The sequence below is a fragment of the Pteropus medius genome, unplaced genomic scaffold (genome assembly GCF_902729225.1).
Source record: "Pteropus medius unplaced genomic scaffold, Ma_sr-lr_union100, whole genome shotgun sequence".
NCBI classification, from domain to species: Eukaryota; Metazoa; Chordata; class Mammalia; order Chiroptera; family Pteropodidae; genus Pteropus; species Pteropus medius.
In genome coordinates, this window is record NW_024347852.1 from 501,254 (window position 1) to 515,229 (window position 13,976).

The following is a 13,976-nucleotide window of genomic DNA, read 5'->3' on the forward strand; positions in this document are numbered from 1 at the left end:
ACAGCTGGAGGTGAGGGAATGAGTGGCACATGGTCCGAAGTCAGAGCTAGGTCAAGGTCAAGTAAACGGTCTCATCAGACAACCATGAGAGGAATGGTAACAATAGGCAAGACTTAAACAGGGCAAACTACCACACAAACAGTTTTATAAATTGTTTACATGTATTAATTCCTTTGATCTTCCTAGTAACCCCACGATGAGAAAAACGCAGGATCCAGGGTAGGGGTGCTTTTAGGGCAGGGGTTTCTTCGACTGACAATGATCCTCGAATGGGAAAGAGAACTTCCCGCCGTAACTATTTCCAGCAAAGGAAATAAAAATTAGAGTTCCAAGTGGAAAGAATCTGGAGCGGAGGGCCTCGCCCCCTATTGGCCTGAGCCTTACACTGCAGCAAGAGAGATGAAGGTCAGAGCTACGGAGGGACCACAGGCGCCTGAGGCGTGGAAGGGGCGGGGCTTCCGCCGTGGGAGGGGGAGCGGTGGCCCCGCCCCCTCACGTAGGACAAGTCATTTCCGTCCGCCGAAAACCAGAAAGCCGCCGGCGGAGCTGCCGCGGGGCCGGAGCTGCCGCGGGGCCGGAGCTGCCGCGGGGCCGGAGCTCCCCGGTCGGAAGTGGCGAGTGAGCCGGAACGGTGGGCAAAGGTGAGCGCGGGGCCGGGGCGGGAGCGCGCGGCGTTCTCAGCCTTTGCGGTGGGAAGGAGGCGTCCCGACTCCCAGAGGACGGCGCGGAACGTCGTCTCCTGGGAAACGGCGCAAGCCCAGGGCGGTGCGTGGGTGGGATTCCCCGAGCTTTTCGCGGACGCAGGAAGTTCCTGGTGGAGGGGACGAAAGGAGGCTGGACTTCCTGTAGCAATCTGAGGGCGACCTGTCACTCAGATCCATTTCTTATTTGCCCTTAGGCCGGTGCCCAGGATGGCGGAGGTGGGGGCCCGGGGTCGCCTGTGGCTGGAGAGTACCCCTGGGGGACCGCCCCCCATCTTCCTGCCCTCGGATGGACAAGCCCTGGTCCTGGGCCGGGGACCTCTGACCCAGGTTACCGACCGGAAGTGCTCCAGAAACCAAGGTAGGCAGGGGCGGGGCCTGAGCTGCAGGTGTGCGGCGTGCTTCCGGGGTGGGAACACAGTCTTTGGGAAAAATGGACCCGTCGGTTCAGTAAGGGACGTACTTGGCCACCAGTCGATATTGCGTGGTTCATCCAGTCCTGAAGTTGGCAGGTGCCCTCTGGGGAGCCCAGGAAGAGAAAAGCTGTGCCTTACCTGGAACTAGCAGACCCCTGGGGGAAGGAGACCGAGCCAATCCCGAGACAGTTGTCACTGGGTATTGGAGACGCTCACAGGCCACCGTGAAGGCTTGAGTCAGGCTACGACTCTTGTCAAAGAGAGTGCCGATCTCATGGAGAAAAGTACACGTTGCGAAGCCGGGATGGGTGGTGATGGGCCAGCTCCAGACCTGCGCCCAGCCACACTCCTCGCCAAAGAGAAGCCAGTTCTAGCCTGAAAAATGCCCACCCCGCCCTTAGGCGAGTACTGGTTACTGGTTGTCAGGGAGTGAGCCAATATCATTTAGAGATGAACCGCCTTCTCTCCCTGAGTGGCTGCTGTAGCGCCACCCTGTGGCCTGAGGTCGGCCATGCTCCCCATTAATGAGGGAAGCAATCAGACAGGGATGCGGATCCTGACTCCACCCTCTCGCCCCTCAGTGGAACTGGTTGCGGACCCTGAGACTCGCACCGTGGCTGTGAAACAGGTACCAGTCTCTCAGCAAGGCCTGGCGCTGGGATGGGAGGGGACTCTCAACCCAGCAGGGAACAGGCCCACTGGGAATATCTGGCTGGGAAGGAAGCAGATGTGGCTAGTAAAGCAGATGCGTGGTGGGGGGGGCGGTATCCATGGTTAAATTAGGCGAGAGCTGGCCCCTGTAACTTCCAAAGCCCTGATTGGTGGGATACAGTGAAGAGGCGGGGCAGAGGAGCCTGAATGGCAGATGGAGAAAGGCAAGTCCTTTCCCCAGCTAAGTCAGGTGGGTTACAGCTGGGGGCAGAGCCAGGTGCCCGCTCCTCGCTCTCTCTCCCTCTGCAGCTGGGAATTAACCCCTCAACTGCCGGGACCCAGGAGCTGAAGCAGGGGTCTGAGGGCTCTCTGCGGGTGGGGGACACACTGTATTTAGTCAATGGCCTGCACCCGCTGACCCTGCGCTGGCAAGAGGCTCACACGCCAGGATCCCAGGCAGACACCCCACCTGGCACCCCTCCAAGGGTCCCGAATGAGGAGGAGGAGGAAGAGAATGTTCAGCAGAAAAAGCAGATGCGGAAGTCATCCCCCCGCTGGGAGAGCTTTGAGAAACTGCTAGTGTTCACAGCACCTGGGGTGAAGCCTCGGGGCAAGGTGAGGGACAAGCTGGGGACTGAGGGAGTCACCCCAGACTGGGAACTCAACCCTGAATTTGTTGTGTGCCCCTGGGCAGGTCACTCAACCTCTTAGCCTCCACTTACTCTCCTGAGAAGTGGCCCTGATGACAGATTCAGGAGCTGTTGTAAGCATTGGGAGAATTGACGTGTCAGCTCCTACCTGGTCCTCGGTAACCACCCTGTAACCATAGCAATAATCGGGATCATTTTAGCAGGAGCTATTATGATGAGTGTCTTAGGTCCAGAGACTTGTGTTCAGATGCTGTTACAGCACATTCCCCAAGACCCCCTTCTCTCATCTGTAACATGAGGGATCCACAGGAGACGTGCAGCAGAGCCCGATGTACACTTGGCACACTCACACAAAGCTTAGCTCCCACTTCACTTGCGTGGTTATTGTTAGCCCCTCGAGGCGGAGAAGCCGGGAGGAGGGTGGATAGGGTATGAGCCCATTTTAAGGATGGGAATGCTGAGGGGTGTGGGAGGAACAGACAGTAAAGGCAGGGGATGCATCCTCGCCATGCCTGTCCTTACACAAGATGTCCAAGGGGCCGGTGGTCATAGTCTCCACCTCGTAGGGTTGACATAAACCAGCCTGCGAACGAGGGGTCAGAGGTGTCACTGTGCTTTTTTCTTGGTGACATCAGGTGGCCGGCTTTGATCTGGATGGGACCCTCATCACCACACGCTCTGGGAAGGTCTTTCCCACCGGCCCCAGTGACTGGAGGTGATAAGAGGCAGGAGAAGGGGGTGAGTGAGGTCACTCCTGGGCCCCGGGTCACCTTGCTGCTTCCCCCGCATCCTAGGATCTTGTACCTAGAGATTCCGCGTAAGCTCCGGGAGCTGGATGCCGCGGGCTACAAGGTGTGTGCGTGCATGTGTTCTCGGGTCCAGGCTGCGGGGCAGGCCGGGCATAGTGAGGACACTGGGTGACACCCGTCTGCTTCCCAGCTGGTGGTCTTCACCAACCAGATGGGCATTGGGCGCGGGAAGCTGCCAGCAGAGGAGTTCAAGGCCAAGGTGGAGGCTGTGGTGGAAAAGCTAGGAGTTCCCTTTCAGGTACGCCTGCTGGGGAGGCCGAAGGGCGAAACAGAAGGACAGGGGCTTGGGGGGGAGGACCCAGAGGAAGGGGACAAGGACACAGGAGGGGATGACAGAGACCCAGAGGCATAGGATCCAGAGAGGGGCAGGGACAGAAACCGCGAGGAGAGCCCCAGGGTGCTGCCGTGCTGGCAGGAACCCAGCACGAGCAGCAGGTTCCGAGGCCCTGGGGGCTCTCAGATGGTAAAGGTTGGTGTAGCACCCTTGAGTCCTGAGCCCTTGAAGCACTCCGGGTGCCTGAGGAGCTAAGTCAGGGTGGTGTCCGATCCTGCCCCGTCCGCAGGTGCTGGTGGCCACGCACGCGGGCTTGTACCGGAAGCCAGTGATCGGCATGTGGGACCATCTGCGGGAGCAGGTGACTGGGTCGCTCCCCCCGGCAGCCCCTCGCCCCCTGCCCGGCCCGCCCCTCCCTGTCAGCTCTGTCCCCTGGTCCTCGCCTTCCTGCTGTTCAGCTGTCATGGCCCAGGGTCGGTATGTGAGGCCAGTGCTCACAGTGAAAACCAGAGTGGCCGAGAGGGGTCGGTCACTGGTTGTCATTCGCTTGTGTGCCTATTTGTTCTGAAGCTGCACAGCCTGGGCTGATGATACTGGTGAGCAACACGGACCTGGGGCTCGTGGGCTCTGTACCTGGGAGGGTGGCCTGAGGCGCTCTCGGCGTGAAGCGCTCAACGTGGCGAGGAGGGAGCCAGGGGTATCTAGGTTCCCGAAGAGCCTTCCAGGCCGGCGTCCCAGCCAGTGCGGAGGTCCTGTGCCCAGTGTTCAGGGACAGTGAGGCCGTGAGGGCGGGCCAGGAGGTCCCAGCGAGCAGGGGTCTGATCGTGGGAGGCCACCTGGGCCAGGTGCAGACCTCACTTACAGGGATGCTAGGGGAAGGGGGAATGGTGCCCTCTGGTGGCTCTGAGGGGGACAGACCGGGTGGAGGAGGAAGCCCTGAGACTGGCAGGGACTGAGGGTCCAGGAGAGACTGGTGTGGGCATGAGGCTGTGAGAAGTGCCCAGAGAGGGTGCCACCAGGGCCTGCTGCTGGACTGTGCACGGGGACAAGAAGTTTGAGCAGGCCCACCACTCGGCAGAGCCGCTCACCCTCTAACTGGCCGGAGCGTGCGTCCTATGGCCTGTCTCTCCTGTCCCTCCTCAGGCCAATGGGGGCGTGCCCATCTCCATCAGGGACAGCGTCTTCGTGGGAGGTAAGGGCCCTGGCTGGGGGCAGCGTGTGGCACCCTGGTCCCCAGGTTGCTGGTGGAGACCAGGCTGTGTCCTCCATATGTTCCAGACGCGGCTGGACGCCCAGCCAACTGGGCCCCGGGGCGGAAGAAGAAAGACTTCTCCTGCGCAGACCGCCTGGTGAGCCTCCCACCCCGCCCGGCGCCCGCGCCCTGGGGCCCAGCCGCACCCTCCTCTGTCTGACCCGCGCCCTCACCCCCAGTTTGCCCTCAACCTGGGCCTGCCCTTCGCCACCCCGGAGGAGTTCTTCCTGAAGTGGCCGGTAGCCGGCTTCGAGCTTCCGGCCTTTGACCCGGTGAGGCCCCCGCTGGGGTTGGGGCGTCGGGAGGGCTGGGGCAGGCTGAGTTCTCATGTCCATGTCCACCCTCCCAGAGGACCGTCTCCCCCTCGGGGCCGCTCTGCCTGCCGGAGTCCAGCTCCCTCTTGAGCTCTGACCCTGAGGTGGTTGTCGCCGTGGGATTCCCTGGGGGTGAGACACCCTGACCCCTGACCCCTAGAGCTCTGGCCCCTGGGCTCCCGCTGAGGCTGCCCCATCCCCACAGCCGGCAAGTCCACGTTCCTCCAACAGTACCTCGTGGCCGCGGGATACGTCCACGTGAACAGGGTAGGGCCCCAACCTCACCACCAGCCAGTCACTGTCACTGCCCGTCTCTCCCCATCCCCCTCCCGGGTCCCTGGCCTCGCTGACCTGTGACCTGCTCTCCCTGTGCCCCCCAGGACACTCTGGGCTCGTGGCAGCGCTGTGTGAGCACATGTGAGGCTGCTCTAAGGCAAAGTAAGCGGGTGGCCATCGACAACACGAACCCAGACGCTGCCAGCCGGGCCAGGTAGCGGCAGGGTCCTGCGGGAGGCCTCGGCGCTGGCCTGTGGCCCCTGCCAGCCTGGCCCCTTCTGCCCCTCAGGTACATCAAGTGCGCCCAGGACGCAGGAGTCCCCTGCCGCTGCTTCCTCTTCAGCGCCACCCTGGAGCAGGCGCGGCACAACATCCGGGTGAGCGGCCGCACCCCTAGCACCCCCGTCCTGTCCCCCATCCCCCGCCCTCCCCAGCCTGACCGGCCCGGACTCTGCCCCGCAGTTCCGGGAGATGACGGGCTCCTCTCACGCCCCCGTGTCCGACGTGGTCATCTACGGCTACAGGTAGGCACCGCCAGGGCGGGCTGGGGGCCCGGCTGGGCCTCGCCCCACCTCACCGCCCTCCGCCAACAGGAAGCAGTTCGAGGCCCCGACGCTGGCCGAAGGCTTCTCCGTGATCCTGCAGATCCCGTTCCGGCTGTGTGTGGAGCCCCGGCTGGAGCGGCTGTACCGCCAGTTCTCGGAGGGCTGAGTGCCGCCCGCCCCGGCCCCACCCCTGCCCCCCAATAAATGCTGTTTTCCGTTAAGCCTGGCCAGCATGTTGCTAGGAATGAGGGTGGCCCCCCCCCGCTGAGGGTCGGCCCCAGGGGTCCCCGAGCTGGGTGGGCTGGGTACCTCAAGACAAATGGCCTCTCTCGCCAAGGGTGAGAGCTAGGCTCCCGAGGCCATGGCCGCACGTGCCACACGGGACGGGTGGGCTTTTAAAAGACTTTATTGGGGAAACGTACACAGGTGGGGACTGTCCTCGGAGACATCGTAGGACGCTGTCCTCCATCTCGCTGGGCAGTTGCAGTGTCCAGGGGCCCCTGCTCAGAAGTATCTGACCTGGGGCAGGGGACAGCACAGGGGCCTGGAAGGGGACTCCCAGCAGCTACTGCCCCCCCATGAGTCTGCAGGGGCTAAGGGCCTCTCCCTGGGAGGCCTGGAGCCCCAGGTCCCATCGCTTCCTGGGGGACTGCAGAGCCTTACTCTGCTCCGTCAAAGCCGGGGTCACACGACTTCTTCCCAGACTCCCAGTGCACCCAGCCCGCATTCCACTCGCCTCCCACTCACCGGTCTCGGCAGGGGCCTCGTCTGTGACTCCTGGAGGGGCCTAGCCCAGGGGGTGGCCACTAGCCCCCCATCTGTGGGGGAAGAAGCCAGGGAGGAGAGTCAGTGAGGGAGGGAGGAGGCACAGGTGGAGGGGGCTCTGGGGGCCCCACCCCCGCCTCACCCCTCGCTGCTGCTGCTCCTGCTCCAGATTCCGCTGCAGGACCTGCTGCTGGTTGGCGATGACGCGCCGGATGCCGTTGACGAAGTTGCCCTGGTCGTGGGGGATGAGGCCGATGAAGATCTTCTTCTCCGACGAGTACAGCAGCATGAGCACGCGCACCTCGCACGAGGCCTTGTAGGAAAAGTGCACGCAGCCGGCCTGGCGGTCACAGAGCACAGCGTCATGGGGAGCTGCTCCTCCCCGCAGCGACGGGCTCAAACCACATCGGCCAGTGTCCCGCAGACAGCGGGACAGAACGTGCCACAGAACGTGCCAGAGCCAGACACATCCTAACTGCTCTGTCCTCACGACCCTGCTACGACTCCCCCATCTGGGGACACAGAGACAGAGGCCCAGGGTCAGTGCCCCAAAGCCCAGTGGACTCTGCAGAGGAGCCCAGGACACGAGAAGGTGCCAGAGCTCCAAGGACACTGCGGTGCCGAGGTCAGGGGCGCCACCTGCGCTGGACAAGCAAGTACACGAACGCCCCGAAACAGTGCCTGGGGAGCGGCCACGAGCAAGCCCGTGTAGAAGCCCCACTGGGGAGACTAGCGCCGCCATCTCCCCGACCCCATGCGACCCTCGGAAGCAGCTGAGCCAACAGGCAGAGACACAGGGCGGCCGCTGGAGCCAGCACAGTGTCCCCTTCCACCCACCGTGACACAGTGGGCCACGTGCTCCCATCCATTTTCCTGGCTCCTCCCTCTTCCTGGCCTAGGATCACCATCCCCATGTCACAGGTGGACCAACTGAGGCTGACAACTCAAGGACTCAGGTCCTCAGAGCCAGAAGGGGAAGTGCTGGCCCCATGGGCAACGCCTTGGAAGCAGTAGTGACAGGTATCCAACGAGAAGCCCTCGGGAGAGCCCAGGACATGCCACACGTGAACCAACAGCGAATGGCCTGATACGGGTCCTCAGTGGAACAGAAGAGAAGGCTGGCCGCTGGCCTGAGACTGTCACAGGTGTCCCTGAAGGAGCTCTGGGCTTTTGAATATTTTTTTAACACAAACGAAATCTACAGCTAGTTGCTCAAGTACACGACTGCGTGGCTGTCACTACCTCAGCAGACAAGTGAGGTCACCTGGGACCAGGTGTGGCCCCGACGTAATAGACACCCACAGTGGACAGCGACGATCATTTCAGAGCCAGGAGCCCGGGCCTGCTCACCTCCCATGGAGACCGAGGCTGGGGGCGCGCTAGGAGCTCAGCTGGAAGCTGACATGCCTCCGAGCCTGGCGGGGGGCCTTCCAGGGCCCGGGGTTTTCCATGGGAAAACCTGGAGTGACACCGCACAGTGCCCTGTCCCCAGGAGGGGAAACAGGAGGGAGGCAGCAGGTAAAGCCCTGGGAGCACAGATGGAGAGTGCTCACGACGTCGCCCAGACGGAGCAGCATGGGACGGGCCCTGAGGTCCCTGCCCGGCGCCTCGGCCTCCGTTTCCCCATCTGTAAAACGGGGTCAGGACAGCACAGCACCCTAGGGGAGCTACGTGGACTGGGAGCCAGCACGTGTGCAGACACGTGGCAAACGGCGTCGCCGGGGGCTGCCGTCACTGTCCCCGGCTGGTCGGCAGTCGGTGTCCCCCCGTTCGTCCCGTGTTTCAACGCCGAGCGGACCCGGCGGCCTGTGTCCTACCGGGCCTTTGCCCGCGCCCGCGGCCCCACTCACGAAGCCGTTGTCCATGACGCGGCACAGGCTCTTCAGCGTCTCCAGGTCCTTGGTGAAGTGGAACTGCACGAGGCGAGAGGTCCGGAACAGCGGCACCAGGGTGGTCTGCGGCGGTGGCGGGCGCCCCGTGAGGCCACGTCCCCCGCCCTTCCCGCCCCCCGCGGCGCCAGCACCGGGACCCCGGTTAAACCTCACAGGCCCTGGACCCCTCACAGCTGGGGTCGCCTGCCCACCGACCCATGCCGGGCACACCACAGGATCTCTGCTGCCCCCCGACCCAGAACGCCCCACTCCGGCTGGAAGCTCGGGGGCCCCTCCTCGGAGACGTGGCCTCGCCACGCACATGGCCTCCCCTCAGCACTCACCAGCAGCTGCTGCGGGATGAGCTGCATGTACAGCTTCCTCGGCCACTGCTCTGTCCTCCTGCAGGCACAAGGGGACGAGCGTCAGGAGCCAGGTCTCGCTGAAACGCTGCCTCCGCCCCCAGCCTGACACTCACAGGATCTCCCCCTGGTTCACGTAGACGTGCGACGGCAGCCACCTCTTAGACCGGCTGTTGGGCTCAGGCCTGGGCTTTTGGGGAGACAAAGAGGGGAGATGTCAGGAGTGGGGGTGCGCTACTCCTGAGGTGCCCTGCGTCACCCTGAGGCTCACCTCCTGCCACTCCATGACTCCACTCCATGCCAGGAACTTGTTGTTGACAATCTGGACTGGGCCTGCAACACCACCGGGTCCCACCGCCTGCGGAAGGAAACAGGTGGGCTGGTGCTCCAGGGGCTTCTGGGACATCCCGGTGCTGCCCCAGGCCCCGCCCGTCAGCTCCACACCTGCTGCCACCTGCCCACCCCGAAGACCCTCGCCCCGGCTTCCAGTCTGTCCGGGCCCGCCTCCTTCCGGGAACCTCCTCCGGTCCTCCCTCCCACCCCCCAAAGCCTCACTCGCTGGGGCCCAGGGCACACCTGCTTGCGCGTGGTGATGACCTGCCGGATGGCATTGACAAAGCCGCTCTGGTCGTAGGGGATGAGGCCCATGAAGATCTTCTTCTTGGACGAGTACAGCAGCATGAGCACGCGCACCTCGCAGGGGGAGATGTGGGGAAAGAGCATGCAGCCCGCCTGGGGGGGGGGGGGGCCGGGAGGTCAGGGAGAGCACTGCCCAGGGGTCTGAGTCCCCCGCTCCCGTCACCCAAGCCTGCCTCTCCCAGGACAGAGGTCCTCAAAGCCAACCCCATGGTCCCACGAGAGGTGCACTCAAAACACGTCCCCTTGCAAGCGTGTGAACGGGCACCTTGGCACACCCACCCTTGCACATGAGCTCAGGGCTCGGGCCTGAGACCCACGCTGGGGTGTGAGGGTCCTGAGGGCTCCATCTCCCGCCCACCCCCGGTGCCAGGCCCAGCTCCGCCTCCTCCTGGCTGTGTGACCTAAAGTGAGTTATCGTGTATTCTGGACCTCAGTTTCCCCATCTGTAAAATGGGATGACCATAGTGGACACAGTAAGTGCCACATAAATTGCCCTTATGTGAAGTGCTAGTTCCTCGGCGGGACATGCGAGAGCAGGAGCCTGACAGTCCCGTGTGGGGTGGGACAGGAGCCAGCACTTCCGAGCACACTTGGAATACTGCCCAGCCCGCCCATCCCACGACTAGAGCACCAGGTCCACCTGCTCATGGCACCCACCCCTGGGCCCTGTGCAGCCGGCCCTCCCAGACCTCCTAGGACCAGGAGTGTGACCAACAGACAACAAGGTGACATCCGTCTTCCCTGCAGCCTGGGTGCCAGGCACAGGGCAAGCCCTCAGCAAATGGTGCTGAATGAAAAGGTGACCCGTCAGGCAGGAGACCTTGGTCTGCCCAGGGCTTGGGAAAAAGGGGATCCACCTTGACAGCAGGGTTGGGGCTTGGGGCACACGCAGCAGCCCCTGGAGGCAGCAGCCTGTCTCAAAGTGGAGCGGGGGCTGGAGGGGACCCCAGAGCTGAGTCCTCTGGCCTTCCTGAGCAGGTGACATACTCCCGCCTGTGCCCACCCCTCCCCAGAAGCTGTCTTCTCCCACAGGCAGCCCCTTTGGGGGGTGGGGGGAATGCTGCTGAAACTGGGCCCGGACCTCGGGGGCTGCAGGGCTCACTCCAGCTTCACGTCCTGACATCCTGTGTCCAAATCCCTGACTCTGACAATCTCGGCTGCTCACGTTTACTGAGCACTCTGTCCCCAAATCGCTGCCTCAAGCACCTGACACCAGCCCGCGCTCCTCCGAGTGGCCCCGGGAGTAAATCTTACTGTTAGTCCCACTTGTCAGATGAAGAAACTGAGGTGCAGCACAGACCAGCCCCTCCTCCTGGCTCATTGCCCCCCATTTCCTGCCAGTCCCCACATCCTAACATGACCCCGATGGCCAGCTCTCAGCTCGGCCAGACACAGGAGCCCGAGGCGGGGGGACGCCTCCCCTCCGCGCCAAGGGCGAGTCCCGACAGCGCCCGGACCGCGGGAAGCCACGATGGACAGCGAGCGCCCCGCCTCCCAGGAGCGCGGCCCCGCCCCACTCACGAAGCCGTTGCCCATGACGCGGCAGAGCCCCTTGACCGAGTCACACTCTCTGTTGGTGAAGTGGAACTGCGCCAGCTGCGAGTTGCGGAACAGGGGGCCCAGGGTGGTCTGGGGACGACAAGGGCACAGGCGGGTCACGGCTGGGCTGCGGGGCTCTGGCGGGCACGCTGGGGGGCGGGGCGGGGCTCACCAGCAGCTGCTGCGGGATCAGCTGCATGATCAGCTTCTGTGGCCACTGGTCGGTCTCCCTGCGGGAGGAGAGGGTCAGAGGGGGCCGGGCCCGCGGCCACCCGCCCACGTGCCCACTGGCCGGGCACTCACAGGTTCTCGCCCTGGTTCACGTAGGCCTGGCAGGGCAGGGTCCGCTTCAGCTTCGCCGTGGAGTCCGAATAGGGTCTGCGCTTCTGTGGCGAGAGGGCTCACTGGACACAGCCCAGGGGCCCGGGCCGGCCCTCCACCCACGGGGGCGGACGGGGCCCTCGGGGCCACCCCCAGTCCGACGGGAACGCACGGGGGACCTGAGGGACCGCTCACCTCCTGCCACTCGAGGACGCCGCTCCAGGCCAGCAGCTTGTTGCTGAGCCGGTGCTCGCCTACCACCAGGCCCCCGAGGGCGAGCCCGGGCGAGGACGGCCCGATGGGACCCAGGGCCCCGAAGACCCGAGCACCTTGCTGCGGCAGAGGGGTGGGGAAACTGAGGCTGGGGGACGCGCAAGGACAGGCTGTTCCAAACACACCCCGGAGGGAACACACCCCAATGATCACACCCCATTTTCATGCTCAGAAACCCCCGAGGCCATATCTAAACCTGTTGTTCCAGGGGTCAAGACCCCACGTGGCTGACCCCATCCTTTTCTCACTACCACCACCCCGGACCCTCCCAGACTCACTTGTCCACCTAAACGGTGGCCCATGTAGCCGTCCCTGAGGCCAGCCTGTGCCCTTCCCCCTCGACTTTGCTGCAGCTGGATGGAATACCTTATCCCCCACCCCCAGCCTGACCAATCCTTGATCCCTCTACTGCAGAGGTCCTGAACCCCGGTCCCCGGCCTATTAGGAAGCAGCAGGAGGTGAGCGACGGGCAAGTGAGTGAAGCTTCATCTGTATCTGCAGCCACTCCCCAGGGCCAGCATCACCACCTCAGCTCCACCTCAGGCCCTCAGGCGTTAGATTCTCATAGGAGCACCCATCCTGGTGCCACAAAGGTCAGGGACTGTTGCTCTACTGAGACCCAACTCAGAAGTCAGCTCCTTGAGGTCTAGGGCCTCCCTGACGCCCCCACAACGCACAAGCCAGCCCGGGCTGCACCTGCCTGGCACACCGCTGCGCCCCACCCTGCCCAAGCTCAACCTTCCGAGGCTCCTCGTGACCATCGAGAGTAAGTCCAGCTCACTGGCTGCCACCAACCTTTCCAGGTGGCTGCTGTCCCCCCCAACACACACACACACACCCCAGGCTGCAGTCATGTCAAGCTGACCCCAGGGAGGCAGAGATGCAGCGGCCGGAAGCACAGAGTCGAGAACCATCCAGGGAGCTGGGGAGACGTGTGGAAGCAGCAGTGGGACGCCACCTTGGCGGGGGGGTCCCCAAACACAGCGTCTCGAGAGCATTTGCAGAATATCAGAATGTTCCAGCAATAAAGCCAAGGAGAGCTACATGTTCTACTCCCTCGCGCCCAGCCATTTCTTTTCATACCAAAAACAACTCAGAAAACAAGTGAAGGCTCTGGAACAGCCTGGCAGCAGGAATCCCAGGAAAATCTCACCAGCCTCCGGGGGGCTGGGGGGGCAACTAACAGTTGTCACTCTCACCTTGTTGCTAACAGGCATCCCCAAAATATCGTATAAACCACAGATATCTTCTGTCCAGAATAATAACAGGCAGGAAAAAATTTATTTTGGGGGCTTAAAACACAAAAATTTATTTTGGGGGCTTAAAAAGCATGGTTTCCATCTGGGCAGGTGGCTCTGAAATGTGAACAACTACGTGAAGTGAGGAAAAAAACTTGAGTGCAGACCCTGGGTTTGCAGGTCCACAACCTCTGAGAAAATGCAGTTAAAGCACCCAGCTGGGGGACCCAGTCCTGTAAGCGACGGGACAGTATTTGAAGTCTAGGAGGGCAGAGTGACCACGGAGGACTTGAAAGAGGTTTGCACCTGGAGTGTAAAGACCAGGGGTGCTTGCCGAAACCCAGAACACCCGCAACGGCAGGATGACACAAGCTGGCAGGCCACATGCAAGGGCTAGGCTCAAGTGCGAAGCCACCGGGGTAAGTGTGTGCACAATGTAGCCGAGTCTCGGACGTCTGACTCGTTTATTACACAGGGTTAGAGCTTCAGTGAGGCTGGATGCTTAAGGACCCTGACGAAACGGGGAAGACAGTGGAGGTAAGGGGGACGTTCGAGGTTTGGGGAGGTGTTCAGAACGTGGGTATCTATGTTTAAGACCCGAGGAAGCGTGGTTAAGGCCTGCGTGGAGCTGCCACAGCTCTGGGCCATGCGCAACGCTGGGGCCGTGTAGTTTGAAGAGGGAGCCCGAGCGCCAGCCTGGGTCAAACGCACATCTGGGAAAAGGTGCGCACGGCTCCGCCGTGCGGGAAACGCCGGGACGCGCGGCTTTACCGCTCCAGACGGGCCTCGTTAAGATTTTGAAAACTACGCGCATGTTTTAAGGCCGGGGAAGCGTGCGAAGTTTCATGCGCCTGGATGTTTATGTTTAAGGTCTGGGCTTCTTACGATCTGTTAAGGGCACCTCACACCCGGGCGCGCGTGCAAATCTGCTGGGCGCACACGCCGCGCGCGCCGTGCAGAACGCCCTGGGTGCAACACCCGGGAGCGCGAGGGCCCGACGCGCCCCCCTCGCCGCCGTCCCCCAGCCCCCTCCCCCATTTCCAGGTTTCCGGCCCAGGCACAGAACAACTTTCCAATCGG

The 13,976-nt window shown here is 62.9% G+C and overlaps 2 protein-coding genes and 1 long non-coding RNA gene across 3 annotated transcripts in view; 1 reads left to right on the forward strand and 2 right to left on the reverse strand.

Moving 5' to 3' along the window:
- The first annotated feature begins 520 nt into the window (after positions 1-520).
- On the forward strand, positions 521-6,109 carry PNKP (polynucleotide kinase 3'-phosphatase). The gene is made up of 17 exons (XM_039878599.1): positions 521-641; positions 899-1,062; positions 1,699-1,745; positions 2,078-2,383; positions 3,054-3,133; positions 3,213-3,270; positions 3,358-3,465; positions 3,791-3,862; positions 4,645-4,693; positions 4,780-4,850; positions 4,933-5,025; positions 5,103-5,199; positions 5,273-5,334; positions 5,448-5,557; positions 5,633-5,720; positions 5,806-5,867; positions 5,937-6,109. The coding sequence occupies exons 2-17, from the start codon at positions 912-914 to the stop codon at positions 6,052-6,054; spliced, it is 1,572 nt and encodes a 523-aa protein (XP_039734533.1). The 5' UTR covers positions 521-641; positions 899-911; the 3' UTR covers positions 6,055-6,109.
- LOC120615529 (uncharacterized) lies at positions 1,527-4,933 on the reverse strand. The gene is made up of 2 exons (XR_005656300.1): positions 4,590-4,933; positions 1,527-4,253 (listed from the first exon to the last, which is right to left on the reverse strand). It is a non-coding gene; the product is annotated as an uncharacterized LOC120615529 (long non-coding RNA).
- Positions 6,110-6,274: 165 nt separating the features above from the next.
- The window catches only part of PTOV1 (PTOV1 extended AT-hook containing adaptor protein), an 8,821-nt gene continuing 1,119 nt past the window's right edge, over positions 6,275-13,976 (reverse strand). Inside the window, exons 2-13 of the mRNA XM_039878614.1 lie at positions 11,581-11,718; positions 11,368-11,450; positions 11,237-11,294; positions 11,047-11,154; positions 9,463-9,618; positions 9,158-9,244; positions 9,003-9,076; positions 8,869-8,926; positions 8,504-8,608; positions 6,796-6,993; positions 6,636-6,706; positions 6,275-6,407 (exon numbers count right to left, since the gene is read on the reverse strand). Coding sequence (XP_039734548.1) covers positions 6,695-6,706; positions 6,796-6,993; positions 8,504-8,608; positions 8,869-8,926; positions 9,003-9,076; positions 9,158-9,244; positions 9,463-9,618; positions 11,047-11,154; positions 11,237-11,294; positions 11,368-11,450; positions 11,581-11,718 — 1,077 coding nt within the window. The 3' untranslated portion in view covers positions 6,275-6,407; positions 6,636-6,694. The remainder of the gene's footprint in view (positions 6,408-6,635; positions 6,707-6,795; positions 6,994-8,503; positions 8,609-8,868; positions 8,927-9,002; positions 9,077-9,157; positions 9,245-9,462; positions 9,619-11,046; positions 11,155-11,236; positions 11,295-11,367; positions 11,451-11,580; positions 11,719-13,976) is intronic.